The following is a 20,110-nucleotide window of genomic DNA, read 5'->3' as shown; positions in this document are numbered from 1 at the left end:
AACAAAAGCACAGTAAACACCAGAAAAGACTGCGGTTTCTGTTATTAGAAGCAAATATGGGTTCTTTATGTAAGGAGGATTAGCTTATTTCTTAACATTTAAATCTGTGTTTACTCTCACTTTTGTAAGGTCTTCTAGTGGTGCTTAACAAATTATCGACACCGTTAGATCCACCTCAGATTTATCTATCCAATCGTTTTATTAGACCGCGATGGGTAATCAAACTAAGACGGTGACCTTGCCTTTATTTTTCATTTGCAGTTTCCCTTTTTCTTATGTACAAAATAGCTAAAATGACACAAACTCACACTAACTGGCTGCTTCAGACCTCCAAAATGCAATGTCATGAGAAGACCATGAAGGCAAAAAAGAATAATCTCAAAATAGCACAATGGCCTAAATGAATCCATAGATTCATTTCAGAAAGGCTTCTGCTTAGCAGATTAAAAAGAAAAAACTAAATAAAAAACCCTTTGATGGGTTTGTAAATTTTGGTGTAAATCATTAAATGACAGAAAGCTACATAACTGACTAATAATGTCTCAAATGCTTAAAGCAAAGACACCCAGGACAGCTCTGCTGCCGCACAATTAAAGAAATCCTCCACCATGCAACAAAGTTTCTCAGACATTTAGCCCGAAACACTGAAATCCACCAGAATGACAGAGAGACTATTTTGTATTTTATGGACCCTGGTGGACGTTGGAGCTCATATATGAGTAAATTCCCTTTAAACGTGATATTTACTGGCTCTAGTTTGAGGAGAAATTTCCCTTTTGAAAAGCCGCTGACGCTTCTGTTGGAAGCCAGCGTGAATCATCTTTACGGCCTTGTCACAGTTTGATCCAGACGGGACTGACACAAATCAGCTCGACAGTTAGTTTGAAGCTCTGATTCACATTGAAGCAGCTGTGAACAAACCTGCGGGGAGTAGCTTATAGCTGAATGGGAGGGAGCGAGGTATATATGTTGAGTTTTTAAACTCTGAACTAGTAGCTTAGCCTGTAAAGCACCTGGTGACGATGAACCAGTTTGAATGAAGCCGCTTTAGTGTAACAGAACGTCATGTTATTAACTCGCCTGCATTAGTACGGTTAAAAATGTACAGCCATTGTAGAAGTCTTCTTCATGCACTGATCCTCCGTTAGTGCGCTGAGAAAAATGAGGCACTTAAACGTGAAGCTGAGGTGTGCTGCACCTTCATAAGCATTTAGGTTTCTATCAAGTGTTACACTGCATTGTAGTATTATTAATGTTTTAGCTGTTGAGAAGGTTTTAGTGTCAGCTGTAAAAGGTAAGCAAATGTAAGAGCTGGACTGATAGTGTTGAATGATGAGCTGCACTCACTTTTTTAATTTTGTTTTAAAGGTTAGTAAGTGTCTGTCTGTGTGCGTGTTGCTCATACTGGAGACTGCAGTCATTTTTTTTAGGGTGTTTTAACTCATTGTTATGCTTTTCTCGCCTACAAACTTGAGCTTATTTTCAGCCATTGCGAGTCAAAATTTTTGTCAAAATCTTCAGTTAAAATCCTGGATCCTTCCATCCTGACACTAAAAGGCAGACATACTTGTGACCGTATATCTTTCAATTATCTTAATGTTCATCAGCGGAACATTAAGCAGCTGAGGAGCCATGTCTCCTCCTTGACTCTGGTGGAACAGGACGTACGTACAAAGCTTGGATCACTATGACATTTCTGTTAGTGTAGTTGAAACGCTCCGAGCACGGTGCTTAGTGTGCAGAACATTTTGGGAGTGCATGACTAGGACGGCGTTTAAACCAAAAGCCCCAGAGCCCTTACTCACTTTTGACAGGTGGATGATTTTGTATTCACTACAAAACTGATCTGGAAATTATTTTGGGGTTCTGGAGCTTTGACAATATGAACCACGAGGAGTTTAGTAAAGACGGATGGCATCGCTGTGACGTCACCCACATCTGGACTTCTTCGCCATTATTGTCTTGGGTGTTTTGAACCCAGATGCGAAGACCAAGGAGTGTATCTGACTTAGACAGTTAAATTATGGCTTATTAGACGCTTCCATGCCTTCAGTTTTTAAAAATACTTCTACAATGGCTGTACTAACCTTAAATATCCTCAATTTTACCTCAATCAAATATTTAGTTGGTTTTTTAATTATTAAAAGGAGATTTCTTCTTATGGTGATTTCAAAAGAACTAACCTCCTCTGGCCTGTCAGTCAGTCTTAGTGACTAGTGAAATATTTCAACAAGGACTCAAAGCACCATAAACAAATGAAGTGTCATTCAAAATGAAAATACAGCTTAAAAGTGACAGTGTGTGTTTTGAACACATGGCATATCGAGCACAAACACAGATATACCTGAAAAAGAATATAAAAATGATGCATTTGCTTGAAATAGTTTTTAACACATCTGATGCGTCTTTGATTAGCATATCTCAAACACACAGTTTCATCCATGATTATCATACACTCAGAAAATACACAAAATTTTAAAACTTAATACTTTGGCTAATGTTTCACTCGTCTTTCACCAACATGATAAGACTCATACTGATAGTTTCTCTCATTTGAAGCTAATATGTCTATATAGTGTACAAAGAAATGGATTTGGATAGATATACTGTATTTAAGTATAGTCTGTGTGTCTACGCACACACACATATTAGAAAGATGGGTAACAAATTAAAGGAAAAACCCAATGTCGTGTCAAGGTGTTGGCCTTTTGTGCACTGGAAATTCAGTGATTTTCCAAATTTCTAAAACTCTAGAAGGATGAACAGCATTCCTCCAAAACATATTCCCTCATTTGGTGTTTTCAGAGTCCTCTCTAACTAGCCCACATTCTCCCATAGGTGCCCAAGTGAGTGTAACTCTGGTGACAGTCTGATGACTTCACAGCTTACAAGAGTCTGCTTTCTGTTTTCAAAAGTTGTTTTCTTGGCTCATTTTTTTCTGTTCATCGGCTCACACAAAATAAGCACAGCCCAACACTGCCAAACTTGTGAACGTTAAATAGACCTGTATTCATATAGTGCTTGCATACTATGGGCCTTTAAGAATATGGTGCAAACACTCGGGCTCTGATAGATACATCGGGGGCAATGATATTAGCCACTTACCAATATATTGCATCAGCACTTACAACTAGGGCTGCCACGATTAGTCGACTAGTCACGATTATGTCGACTATCAAAATCGTCGACGACTGATTTAATAGTCGACGCGTCGTTTGAAGCTTTGTAAGATCCCAAAAGACGCAGGAATAAGTATTAGGATTTAAGAGTGTAATAACGGACTGAAACAGAAGATGGCAGCACTGCATGTACAAGGATGCCAGCTGCTGTTAAGCCCCAAAGAAGAAGCTGTGTCCCAGAGTTCATAGCGCGTTTCCAACAATGGCGGCAGCTAGTCAGTTTTAATATTACTCTTATTACTTTTTCTGGGTCACAAAATAAACGTTTAAATGTTTTCGGGCGAGAATATAACTGTAAACCTCAAATATCTGCTCAGTTTATCAAGACACCACATATTTTCAAAAGCGCTCCGACGTTTTCGGAGACGTCTGTTACCCACTAGCTCAATAGCTAACCGGGGGCAAGGCTCAGTAGAGCCCGTGAGAGCACCGGACTCCCGGCAAATCGTTTTCAAACCCACCGCCGTCTTTTGCTACTCAGGTTAAACATATATAAGTCACTTAGATAACTTAAAAATGTTATTGTTTGGCTTTTTTAGTATTTTATTTGTTCCTGAGTAAATCTGTTTGGCTGAGATTAAAGTTATAGTTTTTACACAGCTGAATAAACATCAAGCAGACAACTGATTATCCTGTCCTGTTATATTTTAGATAGCAAGGAGTTTATTAAACTTCACAGAAACAATCTGCAAATTTCATTAAAATTTAATAAACTATCATCTTGTCTTTATTTTTAGTTAGCACATACCTTAAACACTTACAGCTGTAAGCTAATGATAGTTATATAAGAGCAGATGCTGCTGGTGCAATAAGCTGTACGTTTGAAGTCCAATGGATGCATGATCTGATTAGTCGACTAATCGCAAAAATAATCGGTGACTAGTCGACTATCAAAATAATCGTTTGTGGCAGCCCTACTTACAACAGCAAACACGTTTCAAATATCTATGTTTGGTACAATGCAAACACAAAAACCAGCTGATCCCAGCTGAGAAGTGTAGAGCGTAAACAAGTAAATAAATAGCTACACAACAAATGTTAGAGAAAGAAAAAACATATGGGCCAATATAGTCGGAATATCAGGTTTTTTACATTACTAACTATCATATTAGCACCCGTATTGAACATCTCAAATGTGTTAATATGGGGTTCGGCATCTTGCCCAAGGACAATTCGACATGCAAACTGAACCACTAATCTTCCAATCAGTTTATGAATGGCTCTCTCAGCCACAGCTGCTTTCCAAGCACCAAATGTTTACCAATCAATGGCCTCCAGCCAGTGACATTAACACCAAACATACTTGCTTTTTCACCTCAAAAGATAACCATTTAAAAAAAAATGAAAATCAAAAGATAGGTCATGTTTAGAAAAACTTAAAGCACGTCTGAAAGCTATATGCACAGTGCATGCCTAAAGATACAATGCACTGCCAGCCTGGAAGAGAACGCCCTTATTAGGAAAGTAGAGTTATTGTGTCCTTTCCCTCTACAGGGACAAACAGGCCCAAACTGGATCCTAACACTGTAGGGGTCAGTGGTTCAGTTTCAGTTCAGTGGTTCAGTTTCCTTTAATTTATCACCCATCTGTATTTATTCACTTTACATTTTAATCTTTAGTATTTAAACAGCTTTTTGACACTACTGACTTCCTCTCAGCTGAATGATATGTGTTGATTATTAATTATATAATCCAGCAGGTAACTGGGTACGAATGAATAAACATCACCCGGTCACAAGGACGCCCAGGTTTCTAGTTTTCATACAACTCTCTCAAAAAAACAAAACAAAAAAACGAAATTAAAAAGAAACTTGTTATCGATTTGGAAGCAAAGTAAAGCCGTACAGGATTTAAATTCTCACTGGAAACTGAGGCCCTAATTAGTTTAAACGCTACTAAATTCACAGTATTTAAATATTTATAAAGGATAATTTCACTATTGTAAATAGAAATAAATCACATTTAAGTCCAAATTAGTGCCTGAAAACCTTAGGCGGCTGAATTTTCAATATAAACTTGCAGCATATAATTAACCACACGGATACATGTAAAATCTGTGAAAACAATAAATTCTGAAAGATTTAGTAATGATAAAATTGCATTATCATAATCATTATGGCGTTCGCTGCTTCTACACATTGAGTTTATCTTATCAGGCAGGGGAGGCTCATACTGTTTTTCTCTCTTTTTTTTCTTAAACATTTTTCAGACATTTTGGGCCCAGAGACAGATTACTTATATGCTGTTACCCTAAGATTAAATCTAAAATTTAAAATATAAAGAACTGTGATGAAATGTGCTGCAACACTTTATAACTATCAGTTAATATAAACTAAAATGAATGCATTTATCTTTTGAGGCTGTTAAGTTGTGTTGTGATCACAGTGCAAGACCCTGAAATGTTTGGAATTCCATGTCAAATACAGTGTTGTCCTGCTGTGAAAAAAAAGCAGTTTTCCAAGAAAATCTGCACAATACATGAAAGTCCTGTTTATCAGCCTTCTATGGAAGATTTAAAATGCCTCAACATAAACAATCAACAAAGAAAACGGACAGCTACAGCATGTGTTCCCTTATAGGTGCGTCCTATTTCACTTTCTTTGCTGGATTTGTTTTTAGGTACATTTTAAATTTCCCACAGGTTGCTGGGGAACACTAACAAATAAAAGCTTATTGTTAATATTATAATTATAATACAATAATAATGCCTATACAAGCGTAGCAGAGCAGGTTGGTGGTTGGAGGTAGGGTTGGGAGGTATCTCAGGGTTGGACTTTACACGACTTTTGGTCATTTTTTTCCACTTATTATTACATTCCTATAAAATCTGCTTGCATATAATGACACCTGTTTATCGCTCTGACAGCTCTGATATCTGCCTCTCCTTTCAGTCGTCCTCCAGAGTCTCCGTCTTGATGTCATTCCCCACGCTGCACCCTGCGCCATCCCCCTGATTGGTTACCACTGGGCTGCTGTCACTCACTGCCGCCGCCTTCTCCAAACTGACTGGATCCTGGGCCTCGGACAGGGCACTGTGAACTGTGGGCTCGTCCTGGAGAGAGGGGGAAGGAGGGGACCAGGAAACACCTGTTAATCTGGAACCTTCCATCTGAGGAACCGTGCCTGATATTAGGGAGCGACCAATCAGAGATGCGGCCCTCTGTCCAGACACGCCCCCTCTACCCAGGGCAGAAAACCAGCTGGGAAGCAGTGTGGGAACCTGAGTGAGGGGATAAGAAAAAAGAAGGTTGAGTGGATCTGTAGCTCCGTGTGGAATCGCTGATAAATGTAAGGCGGGTGTAGATGTGCTCCAGCTGTACCTGGGTTGGAGAGGACAGGTCAGCTCGACTGAAACTGAACTGCCTTGCTGAAGCTCTCTTATCAAATAAGGACACCTCACAGCCCTGTGAGAAACCAGCAAACAAGTTATACAAGGCAGAGGCAAGTTATCGGTGTCACCATATATTCCTGTGATTTTGATCATTCACACACTGGGGCCAAACATTCATTTTTATTAAACATACAAGCACTATGAACAAATTCCCACGCTAAGTCGACTTATCGGAGAGATTTCTCCTCATATTGGAGCAATACGGGCGAGTTGTGTTTTGCTATTTTTTCATGTGTCAAACACTTTTTATTGCCTTAGTATTGACCGACTGTAAATAAAGAAGATCGTCAACACTCTGTTGTCTCTAACAATCTGTGGAGTGATTTCTGTGTGAAGGACTGTGAAAAACATTTCAGTTTTCAAGACCAAATCCAACCCTGAACTTTCTTTCTTCTGCAAATACTTGCTAAATGTAGTGTCCCTGTAACACTGATTACATGCAATGGGTTTCATGTGGGAGAACACTGCCTTGAAAGGATCAGGTAGACCATTTGATCCAAAGGCCTTGGGCTGATCAAGTAATTTGCTAACGTTACAAATGAATCATCCACAGATTTACAGAGCAAAGACGCAGAACTGCTACATGCTTTCTACATAAATACTCAACATTGTGACAGTTGTCACTGTAGTGATACAGAGTTGTTGAAGGCACAAGATATATGGTACATACAACAGTATGTACCAACAGTAAGCAAAAATCTAGCACAAACACAAGCTGTGCACAAGTGAGCAACATAATCACAACAGCAGCAGCTGTGGGTGTCATTAATAACAATGGCTTATTGAGGTTATGCCGAGCCCCATGAAAACAAATTATGGAGACCAGGACAGTTCTCATGGGGAAAATCAGAGAGGCAATTAACTTTAAAAATACAGAGTTCCTGCTGTGTTCTTTTTAGGGGGTTTGTGTTTCTATGTTCAGACATTAAGATGTAGGAATTCGCGTATAATTTACCTGGTCAGGGAAGTCGTTGCCATCCACGTCGTCGCTGTTGGACTGACCTCCTGGACTCTGAACCTCGATGCCATGACTCTCCAAGATGGCTGCTTCTTCAAAAACACAAACGTCATCATAGCATATCGACTCAGCTACAAAATGGCAACACACTCAAAATAAGAACAACAGTGATTCGACTATTCAGAAGCTGCTCTTCTCAGAAAGAAAACAACATCCTGTTTCCTCTTCAGGTGTGCGAGACATTTAACACTGTCTATTGTGATGACCAGCAATACTAGTGTGAACTGGGTGACACAGAAAAAGAACCTCGCACAATTAGGATTTTTGTTAAGTAAGTGAAACACAAGCTCTTGTGCGTGCTACTTGCACATAATGCTCTTAAGCACATAGATACAGTACAAGTGATTTCCTGTGGGTTCTTTATTTATTTACACCAAACCATAGTGTAGTATACAACATCTAACGCAGCCGTCTCCAACCTTTTTTGTGCCACGGACCGGTTTATGCCTGACAATATTTTTACGGACTGGCCTTTAAGGTGTCGCGGATAAATGCAACAAAATAAAACTAGTACCGGTACCGAAAAAAAGAAGATTTATTCATAAAACACGTGAAAAGACCCAGGAAAACCGAGTTAACGATAAAAACGATAACAAAATAACGCTGAAAACCGATAAAAACCCTGAATATCATACATTTCACACCTGAGCCTCAACTCTCGTGGCCCGGTACCAAACGACTCACGGACCGGTACCAGTCCGAGGCCCGGGGGTTGGGGACCGCTGATCTAACGTGTATCTCTCTTTCACTCCCACACACACACACACACAAATACAGATGTAGACATTACCAATATTAGCACGCCTCTTGATATCTTTGCGGCGGTTCGCAAACCAGTTGTAGACCTTCAGGGATGTTACCCTCTCCAAATCAGACAGCTTCTTTCCTGTAAAACACACACACACACCCCAGACCCATTCAGTTTGCAACTGCGTTTGTTTATTGAAGTGCATTCAAGCCCCCCCATATATCTTAAAACAATGTAAAGTCCATTTTATTTATGGACAACAGCCATCTGAAGCTCAAGTGTTTTTAAAATTGTATGGAACTCCAATGATGACAGTGGGAAGATGAACTTTTAACTTTGAACAGGAAGACAGAATCAGTCTAGCACATAACTAGCTTTACAATGCAGTTAGAAAAATTAAGTTTGGGATCCTTCTAATTAATAAATACATATTAAGCCAAAGAAGTAGTTAACATATTTATACTAAATAGCAAATCTAATAATTTGTTTCCCCAATCACTAATACTTAATTTGGGATGCAATTCACAACCTTTCGCCAGTAAGACTGTACCTGGTTTCTGTATGACAGCATTGCAGGCAGTGGCAATCTCCTCTCTCTTGGCTTCATCGGGATACTGGTTATCATTGAAATAGCTGCAGATACACATTGCACTTTGTTACTTTCACTTCTTCTTACATCAGTTCTACAATTCTACATCAGTACCCCTCCTCATCCTCACCCCTCCATGACAGCCAGACACTCCTTCCTCCAGGTAAATCTGCTCCCTCGCCGCAGACGGAAGCCCCCGGGGGCCGAACCAAATGTAGGAGGAGCTTGATTCCAGTCCATCACCTCCTCCAGTGGTATGGGGGTGGCTCGCATTGCCAGAGTAGCACCTGGAGCATCAAACATGACAAAAGATCAATGAGATTTACTAGGTTCTGTAAATTAGTAGGTTCTGGAAGTCAGTTTCGTGCCATTGGAAGCATTTACCGTACATTACCACAGCAATCCTTGTCTAAATCAAACTTTTGTCTATGTATAAATCTTTAGACACATAATACACTGATCAATGATCACTAACTTATATGTCATAGTTGGTCACATTGATATAAAAATGTCAGTCAGAGGTGGTGATGATGTGAATAACTAATTTCTAACTTTTAGATGAGGCTGAAAGGACTTTAACATTCTGAACTAAATATATTTTAAACCGTTTATTTTGTCAATATGCAGCCTGATATTAGCCTCCAGGCTCTGTATCCAATTTAGATCCAGTCATCTGATCTGCATCTGTTTGAAAGATCTAAAATCTAGCTGATTATCATGTAGATAGCTCTATAAAAACTTACACATTTCTTTTAATATGTTTACATATGTTATAACTTGAAACAGCTACTATCGCTTAACACTTAGTAATTGTAACTCCTTACAAAGATCTCTGCTATGGTTGTAAGAGTGCCCAAATTATAAATGCTTATACTGAAAAATATTAAAGAAGACTTTTTGTAAATCTTATTAAGCATTTCTTAACCAGTAATGGCAGAAATAATGAACTCCACCATAAAACATATCTTTGTTTCAGCCCACTGCTGGTCAGAAACTATTCAAAAAAACATTTTTTTCATTTAATAAAAACTTCCTTTTGACAGGGGACCTGTGCCAGAGTCTGTTGCTTTACTGTGTAACTAATAGCACAGGCAAATCAGTAACCTGTGTCCATTTTCCCGGAATTTTATCTTCAGTTTCTGTCACAGACATTTTATCCCTGTCAGGTTACACCTGATTAGATTAGGTAAGAAAAATTTGATATAAAAGTCAAATGTAAAATTCCAGTTTCATCCAATGAAAATTCAAGTTGGGTGATGATGACCAGAAACCGTTTAAACAAAATGTATATTGTGGGCCAAACTAATTAAAATGTCTCCTTTCTCCTGTCTTGTATTTATAAAGATAAACATCATGGCCCACACTGAAACATAATCATCACCGGATTAAAATGAAAGCTCCGCTCTGTATTTACCCGTTGCCATGGTGAATCCTTGCCAATCCTCCACATTGATGATGACTTACTGTCTCTACTCACGCACACGCTTAACTAACGGTGAACATGCTCAGAGTTGTTTGAACTTACTGTGATCAGCCTTTCTGGAATGGGAAACTTGATGACAGAGTTTGTTGAACCTGCTTCCATGGACAGGTCAACTACATTCTTAATTCTTAAGTTGTATTTTTTTTTCAGACCGACTGGGAATCAGTACTTTATAGAGTAACGAGCCAATAAGGCAGAAAAGAGTCATAATATCTGGAAGAAGCACCGCGATAGTTTGTTTTCCCTATAGGGAGGTCACGTGCTAACTAGAAGTAGACTCCACTGTTTTTCATTCTGTACATTCCAATATGCTGATCCCATGTTTAACACAATGTAGCCATTGTTTATTCCACACTTTGTTTCCATAACTGTAGCATTCTCAAGATTCCTAAAATGTAAAAAAAAACAACAACAACAAAAAAACAAGTTTTCTTTTCTTACAAAGGAATTTACACAGATACTATATATCAATGCTAGTCCCACAAGTTGTCTGAGCTTGGCAGAACTCTTCTATGCTTAGACCACCTGGAATTCATTACAATGCTCCCTTTAGAGTGAATGCTTTAGTAATTGTTCCAATTTAAATTTGTCGTCTTCTGTCTTTACCAGTTTTGTCTCTCAATTAATTGTATTTGTCTATTTTTTTGTTTTTGCTGTGAACCTTTTAATCCAAAGTCTTATTATTTATTATTGATCTATTGCTGGTTGTAAGCTTCTTTTGTAATTTTAAATATTCAATAGTAGTTTTTGACTCGAGTCTAAACATCTCTGATTTTGATTAAGCCTAAAAAAAAAAATCTTTCACTCTTGCTAAAAAAAAAGACAACACAGTGAGTCACACACTCAAAGCAGCACACTAGTTATTAAAAAACTCCCTCCTACTGTTTTATTTTACAGTATTTTTTCCACAGGTGGAAAAGTTAGAGAAACGTTTTATGAGAAATGTGGAGCTGTTGGAGAAATTAGTTGTTACCAGGATTGGTCTTCTCCAGCTGGTACCAGCGGAAGAAAGCTCGCTTCTTCTGCTCGCTGAGGTCCGATCCCTGCTGTAGGAGCCAGTGGGAGATCCGGCTCTGACTGATTCCTGGAGGAGCGAGACCAGAGTCACACTTGTGGGGGTCTGGTGCTTGTTCACACACCAACATTTCTGCTTGTGTTTTAGCAAACAGATTCAATTTATACTCACCTGTTACCTGAGCAACCACAGCCTGGGATATACGTCGGTTCGCCAGGAAGGATTTAATCTCTTCCTTGATCACAGCACTGTCCCTCCTACAAGAAGGGCGAAGAAAAAGGTACAACACATTTAAATTTTCAACATTACAAGCCTGATATTAATTAACACACTGCAACACAACAATCACTATACTCATACCAGATATAACTGTCTGCAGTTCAGATATACATTACAGGCTGTTGTACCTGAATGTGTGCTGCTGTAATATTCCTTGCTCTCCTTCTCCTTTGATTTCATTTTCACACATCTTCAAATCAATACTGCTGATTGCTGCCGTCTGGCTGCAGACTACAGATGAGAGGCACTAGACTGGATGTGTGTACTTGTGTTCATTTTGTATGTGTGAGTATTTGTTTGGCAGCAATCATCACATCATATTCATATTCAGAGTGAGCTACAAGCAGCCTTGTCAGGAATCAGGACCCTCTGTATTAACACATACCCTCTGCTGCTGCAAATTACTGTACATGTGTCTTTAAAAGCAACACGCACCTATCTGAATTCTAAATTATTATTGTTTTTGCAGTAAACTAAAGAAAATAGTGTTATAATCTTTGTAGCACTAGATGCAGTTGGTTGGCAAGAGTCACTTTTCCGTCACTCATTACCAGGAATGACTATCGAAATATCATACATGCAGGTTCCTCCTATACTGACTTTTCCAATTTACAGGTGACACGTTATAAACATATACAAAGCCCTATACTTTATATGATAACATAGAAGATCCTGGAACACAGCAAATACATCAACGTCTCTGCAGGGCAACAATTGAAGTATAAGTGGCGGTGCTTAAGCGGAGCATCAAATTCTCAACGACATAAAAAAGCAAATATATCCATGGCTGTATATAGACAGATTTCTGTGATCAGGGATAAACAAAAGCCTGTATATAGACAGTGTCACAGATTATTGCGACACCATCAAACAAAAATGAGGACACGCCTTAAACTTGAATCTAAGCACCTCAGATACAGACATCAGGCTCTATACGGGTTTTTCACATCGGATTTATGCTTCTGCGTTAAATCTACGTTGTACATATAACTACAAACCCCTCTGAAACCTACACTGTTTTTCTTCTTAAGGCTAACCTTAAGGTTAATTTAATTTTTTCAAAGTTTATCTAGTGTCTGAAGTTATATTGTTTAAGATAACAATTGGCTAAAATTATCTTCTTGCTCTGAGGATTTTTCTTTTTACTTCAGGCCAATTCAGTGTACATGCAAGTATTACATGTATGTATTTCAAAAGTACCGGTAAAACTACTTTATAAAAAACAAATTTCTAGGTATATTATTGAATCAAGGGAAGGCTGGTCTACTGGCATTTACGGCATGGAGTACCAGACTAAAACACTTAACAAAGCAACGAAAGCACTTGTCTGCTGTGCTTTATGACGCAAGTTTGCTAGATGTAGATCTGGCAAGCCAGCCAGTTACTCCTCAGTCTTGGAGTCTCATTCAAACTAACCCTTCCAATAAACCAGAAATATCACCTTTGTGAGTCCTATAAAGGGAAATACAATCATTGCTGTCTCTTGTAGTCAACATTTAATACAAATTAAAACAATAAAAAAAGCTGTTTCCTAATCCTGTTGTCTGAATGCACACCCTGAAAAACAACCTCCAAAATAACTTTCTAGAATACCTAATCTGCTCTTAGCTGGTGTGCCCTCGTTTTACCTGCCATTTAAAGGGCTGTTCTTACCTCATCAAGTCCTCCACCTTTTCATCAACGTCTATGTCCTCTTCACTAGCTTCAAACGCATACCCTGGTGTGGTTACAGTAGCGCTAACCACCCCAAGAGGAAACCGGGGTGGTGAAAGCTTCCCATTGGTAACGGCAACCAAACCGTTTGGCACTACTGCTGTTATGGTATTAGGTGAGGCTACCGGAACAGGGAGAGGTGGGGAGGTGGTGTCAAAGTTGTTATTAGGGGACAATGAGAGGCGGTTGTTGGGAAAACTTGTCTGAGTGGCGGTAGAAGTCATGGAAGAAGAGGCGGCGACAGCGCTGGAAGACGAAGGTGGCATATAGGAAGGTTTATGGGTCAACTTGTGCCCATGCTGCCGATCCAGGTGATCCAGGGTGTCCAGAGCATGGAGAACCTCTGCCTGGGTGATGCCCGTCCTCCGTAGCCTCTGGAGGAGGTCAATTTGCTCGATGGTGAAGCGAGGCTCCTCACACTGCTGGAACATCCTGTAGGAGATTATTTTTAAAACTGTTTAGTAGAGTTGTCTGAGCTAACACTGGTATAAATCTTAACATTATATAAAAGTGTCATATTGCAATACCTTTGCTATAGCAACGCCATGCATTTACAGTCCCTTATTTCAACAACCTCCAACAAAAGCAAGAAAACTGTTTCAGCTGAAGGTGAAAACAACAAACAAACAACCAGTCTAGGAAGGAGAGATGCTGGTAGTCCGTGATGTGCAATCCAAATGTAAACAAATTAATTAACCAAGCATTGCCACTTGAACTCCATATGACGGGAAGAGCAAATGGCAGATGGAAATGACTGATGCAGTTCTGGTTAAACTAAAGTGTTAAGCATTTATTTTATATTTAAAATCTCCAGAGAAAACACTAAAAAAAAAAAAGAAAAAACACTTTCTTACATTTGACTTATGCCATGTCACTGCATATAATGCTGTGTCATCACTATTGCACTATAATGCCCTGCTGCTGCTGGTAGCTTGCTTCAATAGATTCACACTTTGGATTAGGTAGTGTGTCATCAGTGATAGCAGCTCACTGGATAAGAGAGACTGAAAACGCCCTTTATTTGGGTACACTTCTATATGCTGTTGCCAGCAAGCTACAAACATCAATAAAACACTGTTCAGTATTTTTTAACATGATGAAAAACACCATTATTGCACATTTTCACAAAATATTGTGACATAATTTTGAGGCTATATCGCCCACCTCTAGCTGACAGTAGTCAGCTCCCACTGCACAGTAACACTATCCTCATGACTGCTGTGAAGTGTTTGCAATGCAGGCATGCGTAATGCTTCTATGTACTGACAACAGAACTAAACACTTTAGAGGTGTTTAAAAAATGCATAACTTGAAATGACTATTCAGAAAAATAAATGCTTTCCATAAATAGTGCGAGTTTTATGAAACAAAATGAAAATCACTAGTTTTTAGCTCATTGCAGACTTTTTTCTGCACAATGAGCTTCACATCTCTGAAAGAATCACAGAAAAAAATGCCAGTACAGTCACATCTGGTAACTTCCTGCCTGCAGATTTACAACACACACACACACACACACACACACACACACACACACACACACACACACACACACACACACACACACACACAGTAAGACGTCACCACTCAGCAGCTGCTGCCCAGATATGAAGCGCATTCCTACACATTTAATAAGCATTTTATTATAACTGATGAGCTTTTGGTTCCTCTAATCATTTAAAGTTACACAAATATGTTATTCACCCGATTCACTGTGTGCTATTGTATGATTTTTAAATCAAATGCATTCCCCCCTCAATGCAGCCCTGGCGCATTAAATTTTAATTCTTATCTATAACTGCACAGTGAATTTGTCACTTCTGAAAAAAACTGTCATAACAGTCACAAGGCTGAACCGAGGGGGGAAAGCGGGAGAGCAAGAGAGGAAGATAAACAGAGAAATAAGAGATAAAACATCTGTCTCAGTGCTTTTCTTTCTGGCGCAGAGAAGAAAAACAGGCCACAGCAGAAAATCAAAGTCAGCAGGCATATCAACACGTACAGATATAAGAGAGGGAGGTTGCGGGTGAGTGTGTGTTTGCATCTTGGGAAGAATGCCAAGAAAAATTTACATTTCAGGCAGCAAAGCTTCATACTTTCCCTCCCTGCTGCAGAGGATGACTCATACTGAAGTTAGACTGATACACAAGATCAATAAAGAAAACGTTACCACAAAAACGATTATCTAAACTATTTATATACTTCATTTAATTTGATAATCACTGATCGCAATCACCTGTGCAACATTTTATAATGCGTATTCAAAAATCAAACATATCTTCAGTTGTTTCACACAGTCTGTTTGCTTTACTTGGCTTTTTTTTTTTTTTTTTACTTCTAACACAAATTCAACACAAAAGGAAACATCTGTATTCTTTACAATGTGCCTTAAAACCAAGTACCACTGGTAAATCAGTTGATCTTTGTGCATACTAAAAATAGATGTTTATTTTGAGGGGAACTGTCTTTCACACATTCACTGCAGCTCTGCACTTTTTCTCCTCATTACTCAGCGGAGCTGTAAGTGAGAACGTAAATGTCCGACTCAATCAAATTGAGCATTAAAAACTCTTTAACTTGCCAGCTCCCTAGTACAAAGCCCTTGCGACGTCCCATTGCGCCTGTATGAGAAATTAAAAAGAGTAATTGTCTGGAGAATTTGGAGAGAGGGAGTGGGCACCCTCCTACACGCTCCACCCAGGCATCACCCTCACCTGAACCAGGACTGCCAGTAGTGACAACGCTCCTGGGGCAACTATATAGTGCCACATGCCCCATGTGAGAAAGGACAATTAAGGACAGATAAAGTCCAGCGTTTAAGAGTGAAAATTTTTTAGGTGTAATTTCACTAATCCACATAAAACTGGAGGAGACGTGGGGTCCAACCGAGGAAGACATGCTGACTAAAATAGCTTTAAAAGAAAAATGTTGAAGAAGCTTCTAACTAAAAACATCTGAACCTTCACATTCTGGAGATTCAACCTCAGTTTGTAACCTAAGATTAACATTAACAATGGAAGATTACCAAAAAAATGAAGCCAAGGACTGACTTTAGATTTTTATATATATTCCACTTTTAAACAAAGAAAGATCCAGTCAAGGCATTTTCAAAGATTTCATGTACTGTAAGTGCAAACTAGAAGAACTCATCAAAGTCTGGCTTTAAAGTCTCAAATTGAACCTCTCTTAACATCCAGCGGGTCAACAGTGAACTGCTCAGGTGCAGCACCAGGGTTGGCATTGCATTTTAGTTGCATAACAAAGAAGCATAATTTCAGAAAGAATAGAAGACTCTTGCATTGACTATAGCTTTTCTTTTCTAATTAAAGTTACAAAATGCAAAGAGCAGCTCTGAATCTAACCCTAACCTGATCACTGGTCGCCAGCGGGACTTTAAGAGGTTTAAAAAATAAAAAAAAACCCTCACAAAAACAGTTTTAGCTAACACAGATTTTTTTCTACTTGTTGTATTACTTCTCTGCAAAGTCAGGAACAGACAGACAGAATTTTAAACATGTGACAACATGCGATGAGGAGGCAAATGAGAAAGTAATCAGATAGAGTTCAATTAACAATGCCTAGCAGACATGAGTGAATGCCACCAAAAATCCACCTTTCCTTTCAGCAGAGAACACTAACAGTAAACCATATTAAGGCAGGAAACCAACATTTATTCGCTGTATTTGAAACTGTAGCTTCCATATCAGGTTTTCATCCAGCCAGCTGAGGTTTGCCATTAAAATGTTAACACCGTCTGGGAACCACACTAACTTTGGTAAAAGGATAACACTGATAAAGCACAGACAAGGTACCTTGTTAAAGCAATCCAAATGTAATCTTCAACAGTTGTAATCATTGTTAAAACAAGGAAATAGCAAATGTATCCAGTAAATGTACACTAGCACTTTACTGAAGTGGATTTTAATGTACTTGTACTTTAAGTATTTTTTGTGCTTCTACTCAATATGATGCTCTTTGCCACATTTTGTACTCCATACAATTTATTTTAAAGCTGCATTACTTAATAATCTGAAGCTTTTAAAAATATAAATTACGTGATATTATGCTGTATTATTATCGATAAAGCTACTCAGTGGCACATAAAGTATTTAAAAGCATCTCCAGCTTAAGCATTAAAATGATATACACATCAAAGAATCAATAATTGTAATGTGATAATATAACGTCTACGATTCTGCAGGTATATTTTGATGGTAAACCTTTAATACCTTTGTGTTACTTAAATAATACTCATAACCCTACTTAAATAAAGGGTCGGTTTAATACAAAACAACGCCCATTGAAACACTGAAAAATCTTTCCCAGTGTTTTCTGCACCAAGTTCCCGCACTGTATTTACTTTTTATCAAATATTCTGATTTTCTGTGGGCCCCTCCTGCCTTGTTCTTCTTTTGTGCCACCCCATTTAAACAAAATCAGAGAAACGCCCTTCATAAGATACCACAATGCCAGTAAAATAATATCCCTCTGTCTAGCTGTTAAATGGATGTGTGTAGCTTTGATTGTCTTTGTCACAAAACCAGCAGATAAATAACAGGATATGTGTGCAAGCACAGACAGATTTACCAATAATTGAATAGTATTTGGCACTGGCTCATGCCTGCTAAGCATTGTATGGAGTACATGAAAACACACATATGCACACACTTCCTTTTTGAGGTGAAGACAAGAATAGTACCTAATATGATTGATTCATGCTGTATGTAAAAAATAAAAAAGCAAATCAACGGTTGCTCTTTTTAAGGAAGTTCCTCGTTTTTATTATCTATGATTTGCCACTCTCCTTGTGTTACAAACAGAAGCAAGCTGGGCAAATCTGTCAAGGTGTGCTCCAAGATTGCTGGTGTCACCCTTAGTGACCTTCAGCATCTGGAACAAATGTTACGGACCATTTTGAACCCTTAGCATCCTTTGAGTTGCAAATGCTACCTCCAAGGTGAAGGTTTGCTCTCTCTCCAAACTCAGCTTCAGAGAATGAATTCATATTCTTACTGATTCCATCTGCTATTTCTTAAACAAATTTTGAACCATTCCCTCTTGAGACTGTAGGATACCTGTCTCTTTGGGGCATTAAAGTTTTACTCTACAGATCTTTTTAAATAATAATCAGTCCAAAAAAATAAAATAAATCTAACTGTCTCCCTGAAAAAAACAAAAAACAAAACTTCACACTGCGCAAATGTGGGCTATGACTTTTCTTTCTTCAAGTAGAGCAGATAAAGTCAAACACATTAGGAAAACTATTACCATTCCTGAACCCAGTGACCTACTTAAAGTCTTATCCAGACGTGGCATGAACTGGTAGCAGACATGTGCCAGCTGTGCACATGCACAAAGTCCTTAAATTACAGTAAGAAACTTTTTAACTGGACTCTAAACCTGAAACGCAAGACAAACTAGTCGACTGTTGTCACCAGATGTTATACTGTAACAGCCCCGTCTTAAGGTAAATCCGATGCAGAGGTCCGTCTTTAGATCGTCAACTTCAACGCCGAATCGCGTTAAAGAAAACTGGATTTTATTTTCCCCCTGCTTCGAGGAAAACACTGACTTCTCGATAGAAGATGTCCTAATACGTTTTACATATAATGGATAACAATACGTGAATTCGGCATACATCTTATAAACTAATTCCTAGTAAACACAGTAGAATAGGGCAATTATTATGACTTTCATTATTCAGCGTAATTACGACGCTCTGCTGGAATACATAGTGCACCGCATTAGCGAGCATTGTACAGCAACTGGAAAAGTTGACATTATTTTTTATTAAGTGACTCTTGGAGAACTACACACCCGCCGAATGAGAGCCCGAGTCGTTATTTTTCAGACAAAACCGTTAATATCAGTTTTGATAGTGTGAAACTTAACCGCCGCGGGAAAACACCGCTGCGGTGGCACTGGGGATTTTTTAAGGAGTTTGCAGTTATCAGACAGAAAAAAGGAAATGCATCGGGCTCCTGGCAGGACCGTTTGAAGACAGCAGTAGTTGGAGCTGGAGGACTTAACTTACCTTATTATTCCAGTCCAAGAGCCTCCGCGGATGTTTGTTTTACCATATATCTATCGCCTCGGGGCGCAGGGACACACAGACACTGACAGTTTTCCCAAAATGTCTCCTCTGCTTCTAATTGGGCTTCAATCCGCCGTCAGACAGATTCGCCTTTTGTCCGGCAGACAGGCGCCATGTTGACACACCGACGCAAAGAACGACGGGAGTCGCAGTTTACTGAACGTACAGTAAATAGAGTTGCCAGTTTATTAGAGACACCTGGCTGCAGATATGATCCAGTACAGTGGCAGAGAGCTGTTGCTTGGAAGCAGTGCTGTGGGATGTTTCTAATAATTTGGTCTGACATATATTTTTGGTTATACTTCTAAACAGGTTCAGAGCCAGTTTACCCATTTGTTCTACTTTTTTTACAATCACTAAATGTATTAAATTTCATTGCTGTTTGTGTAGTTTTAGATTCCTTTTTTCTCACACTGCATTTATTTGCTTTCCCTCCCTCCCCTTCCCCTTCCCATTGCAGTATGTCTCACACCTTATTTAAGAACTGCACTCACATTTGTTCTTGTTTACCTTCACACGGGTGAGAAGTTTGGCTATATTACCCCCTATGTTATGTAGTTTAACCAGTAACTTTATTAATCTTTCTAAACATAAAACCAAG

The 20,110-nt window shown here is 38.8% G+C and overlaps 1 protein-coding gene across 4 annotated transcripts; it reads right to left on the bottom strand.

The window, feature by feature from the left end:
- Positions 1-261: 261 nt before the first annotated feature.
- LOC102787900 (homeobox-containing protein 1-like) lies at positions 262-19,642 on the bottom strand. Of its 4 annotated transcripts, none has more exons than XM_087845136.1 (10): positions 19,450-19,642; positions 13,356-13,847; positions 11,595-11,680; positions 11,382-11,492; positions 9,056-9,212; positions 8,887-8,969; positions 8,379-8,474; positions 7,526-7,620; positions 6,500-6,583; positions 262-6,399 (listed from the first exon to the last, which is right to left on the bottom strand). In XM_087845136.1, exons 2-10 carry the CDS (start codon positions 13,844-13,846, stop codon positions 6,067-6,069), a joined length of 1,536 nt encoding a protein of 511 aa, XP_087701262.1. In that variant the 5' UTR covers position 13,847; positions 19,450-19,642; the 3' UTR covers positions 262-6,066. The 4 variants fall into 4 exon arrangements, with proteins under 4 accessions (XP_087701262.1, XP_087701296.1, XP_087701340.1 ...); XM_087845170.1 differs by having other exon boundaries at positions 7,526-7,617; XM_087845214.1 differs by having other exon boundaries at positions 7,526-7,614.
- Positions 19,643-20,110: the final 468 nt, after the last annotated feature.

Source organism: Neolamprologus brichardi, chromosome 1 (assembly GCF_056152115.1).
Source record: "Neolamprologus brichardi isolate AB-2024 chromosome 1, ASM5615211v1, whole genome shotgun sequence".
Taxonomy (NCBI): Eukaryota; Metazoa; Chordata; class Actinopteri; order Cichliformes; family Cichlidae; genus Neolamprologus; species Neolamprologus brichardi.
This window is presented reverse-complemented; position numbering and strand designations above follow the sequence as displayed.

What these genes read in the sequence shown, in the direction of transcription:
- LOC102787900 (XM_087845104.1), bottom strand. Translation starts at nt 13,846, where the DNA reads ATGTTCCAGCAGTGTGAGGAGCCTCGCTTCACCATCGAGCAAATTGAC. An exon ending in GCTGGAGAAGACCAATCCTG is followed by an intron (nt 9,213 to 11,381) that starts GTAACAACTAAT and finishes TTGATGCTCCAG; the next exon opens with GTGCTACTCTGGCAATGCGA. An exon ending in TGCTGTCATACAGAAACCAG is followed by an intron (nt 8,475 to 8,886) that starts GTACAGTCTTAC and finishes TGTGTTTTACAG; the next exon opens with GAAAGAAGCTGTCTGATTTG.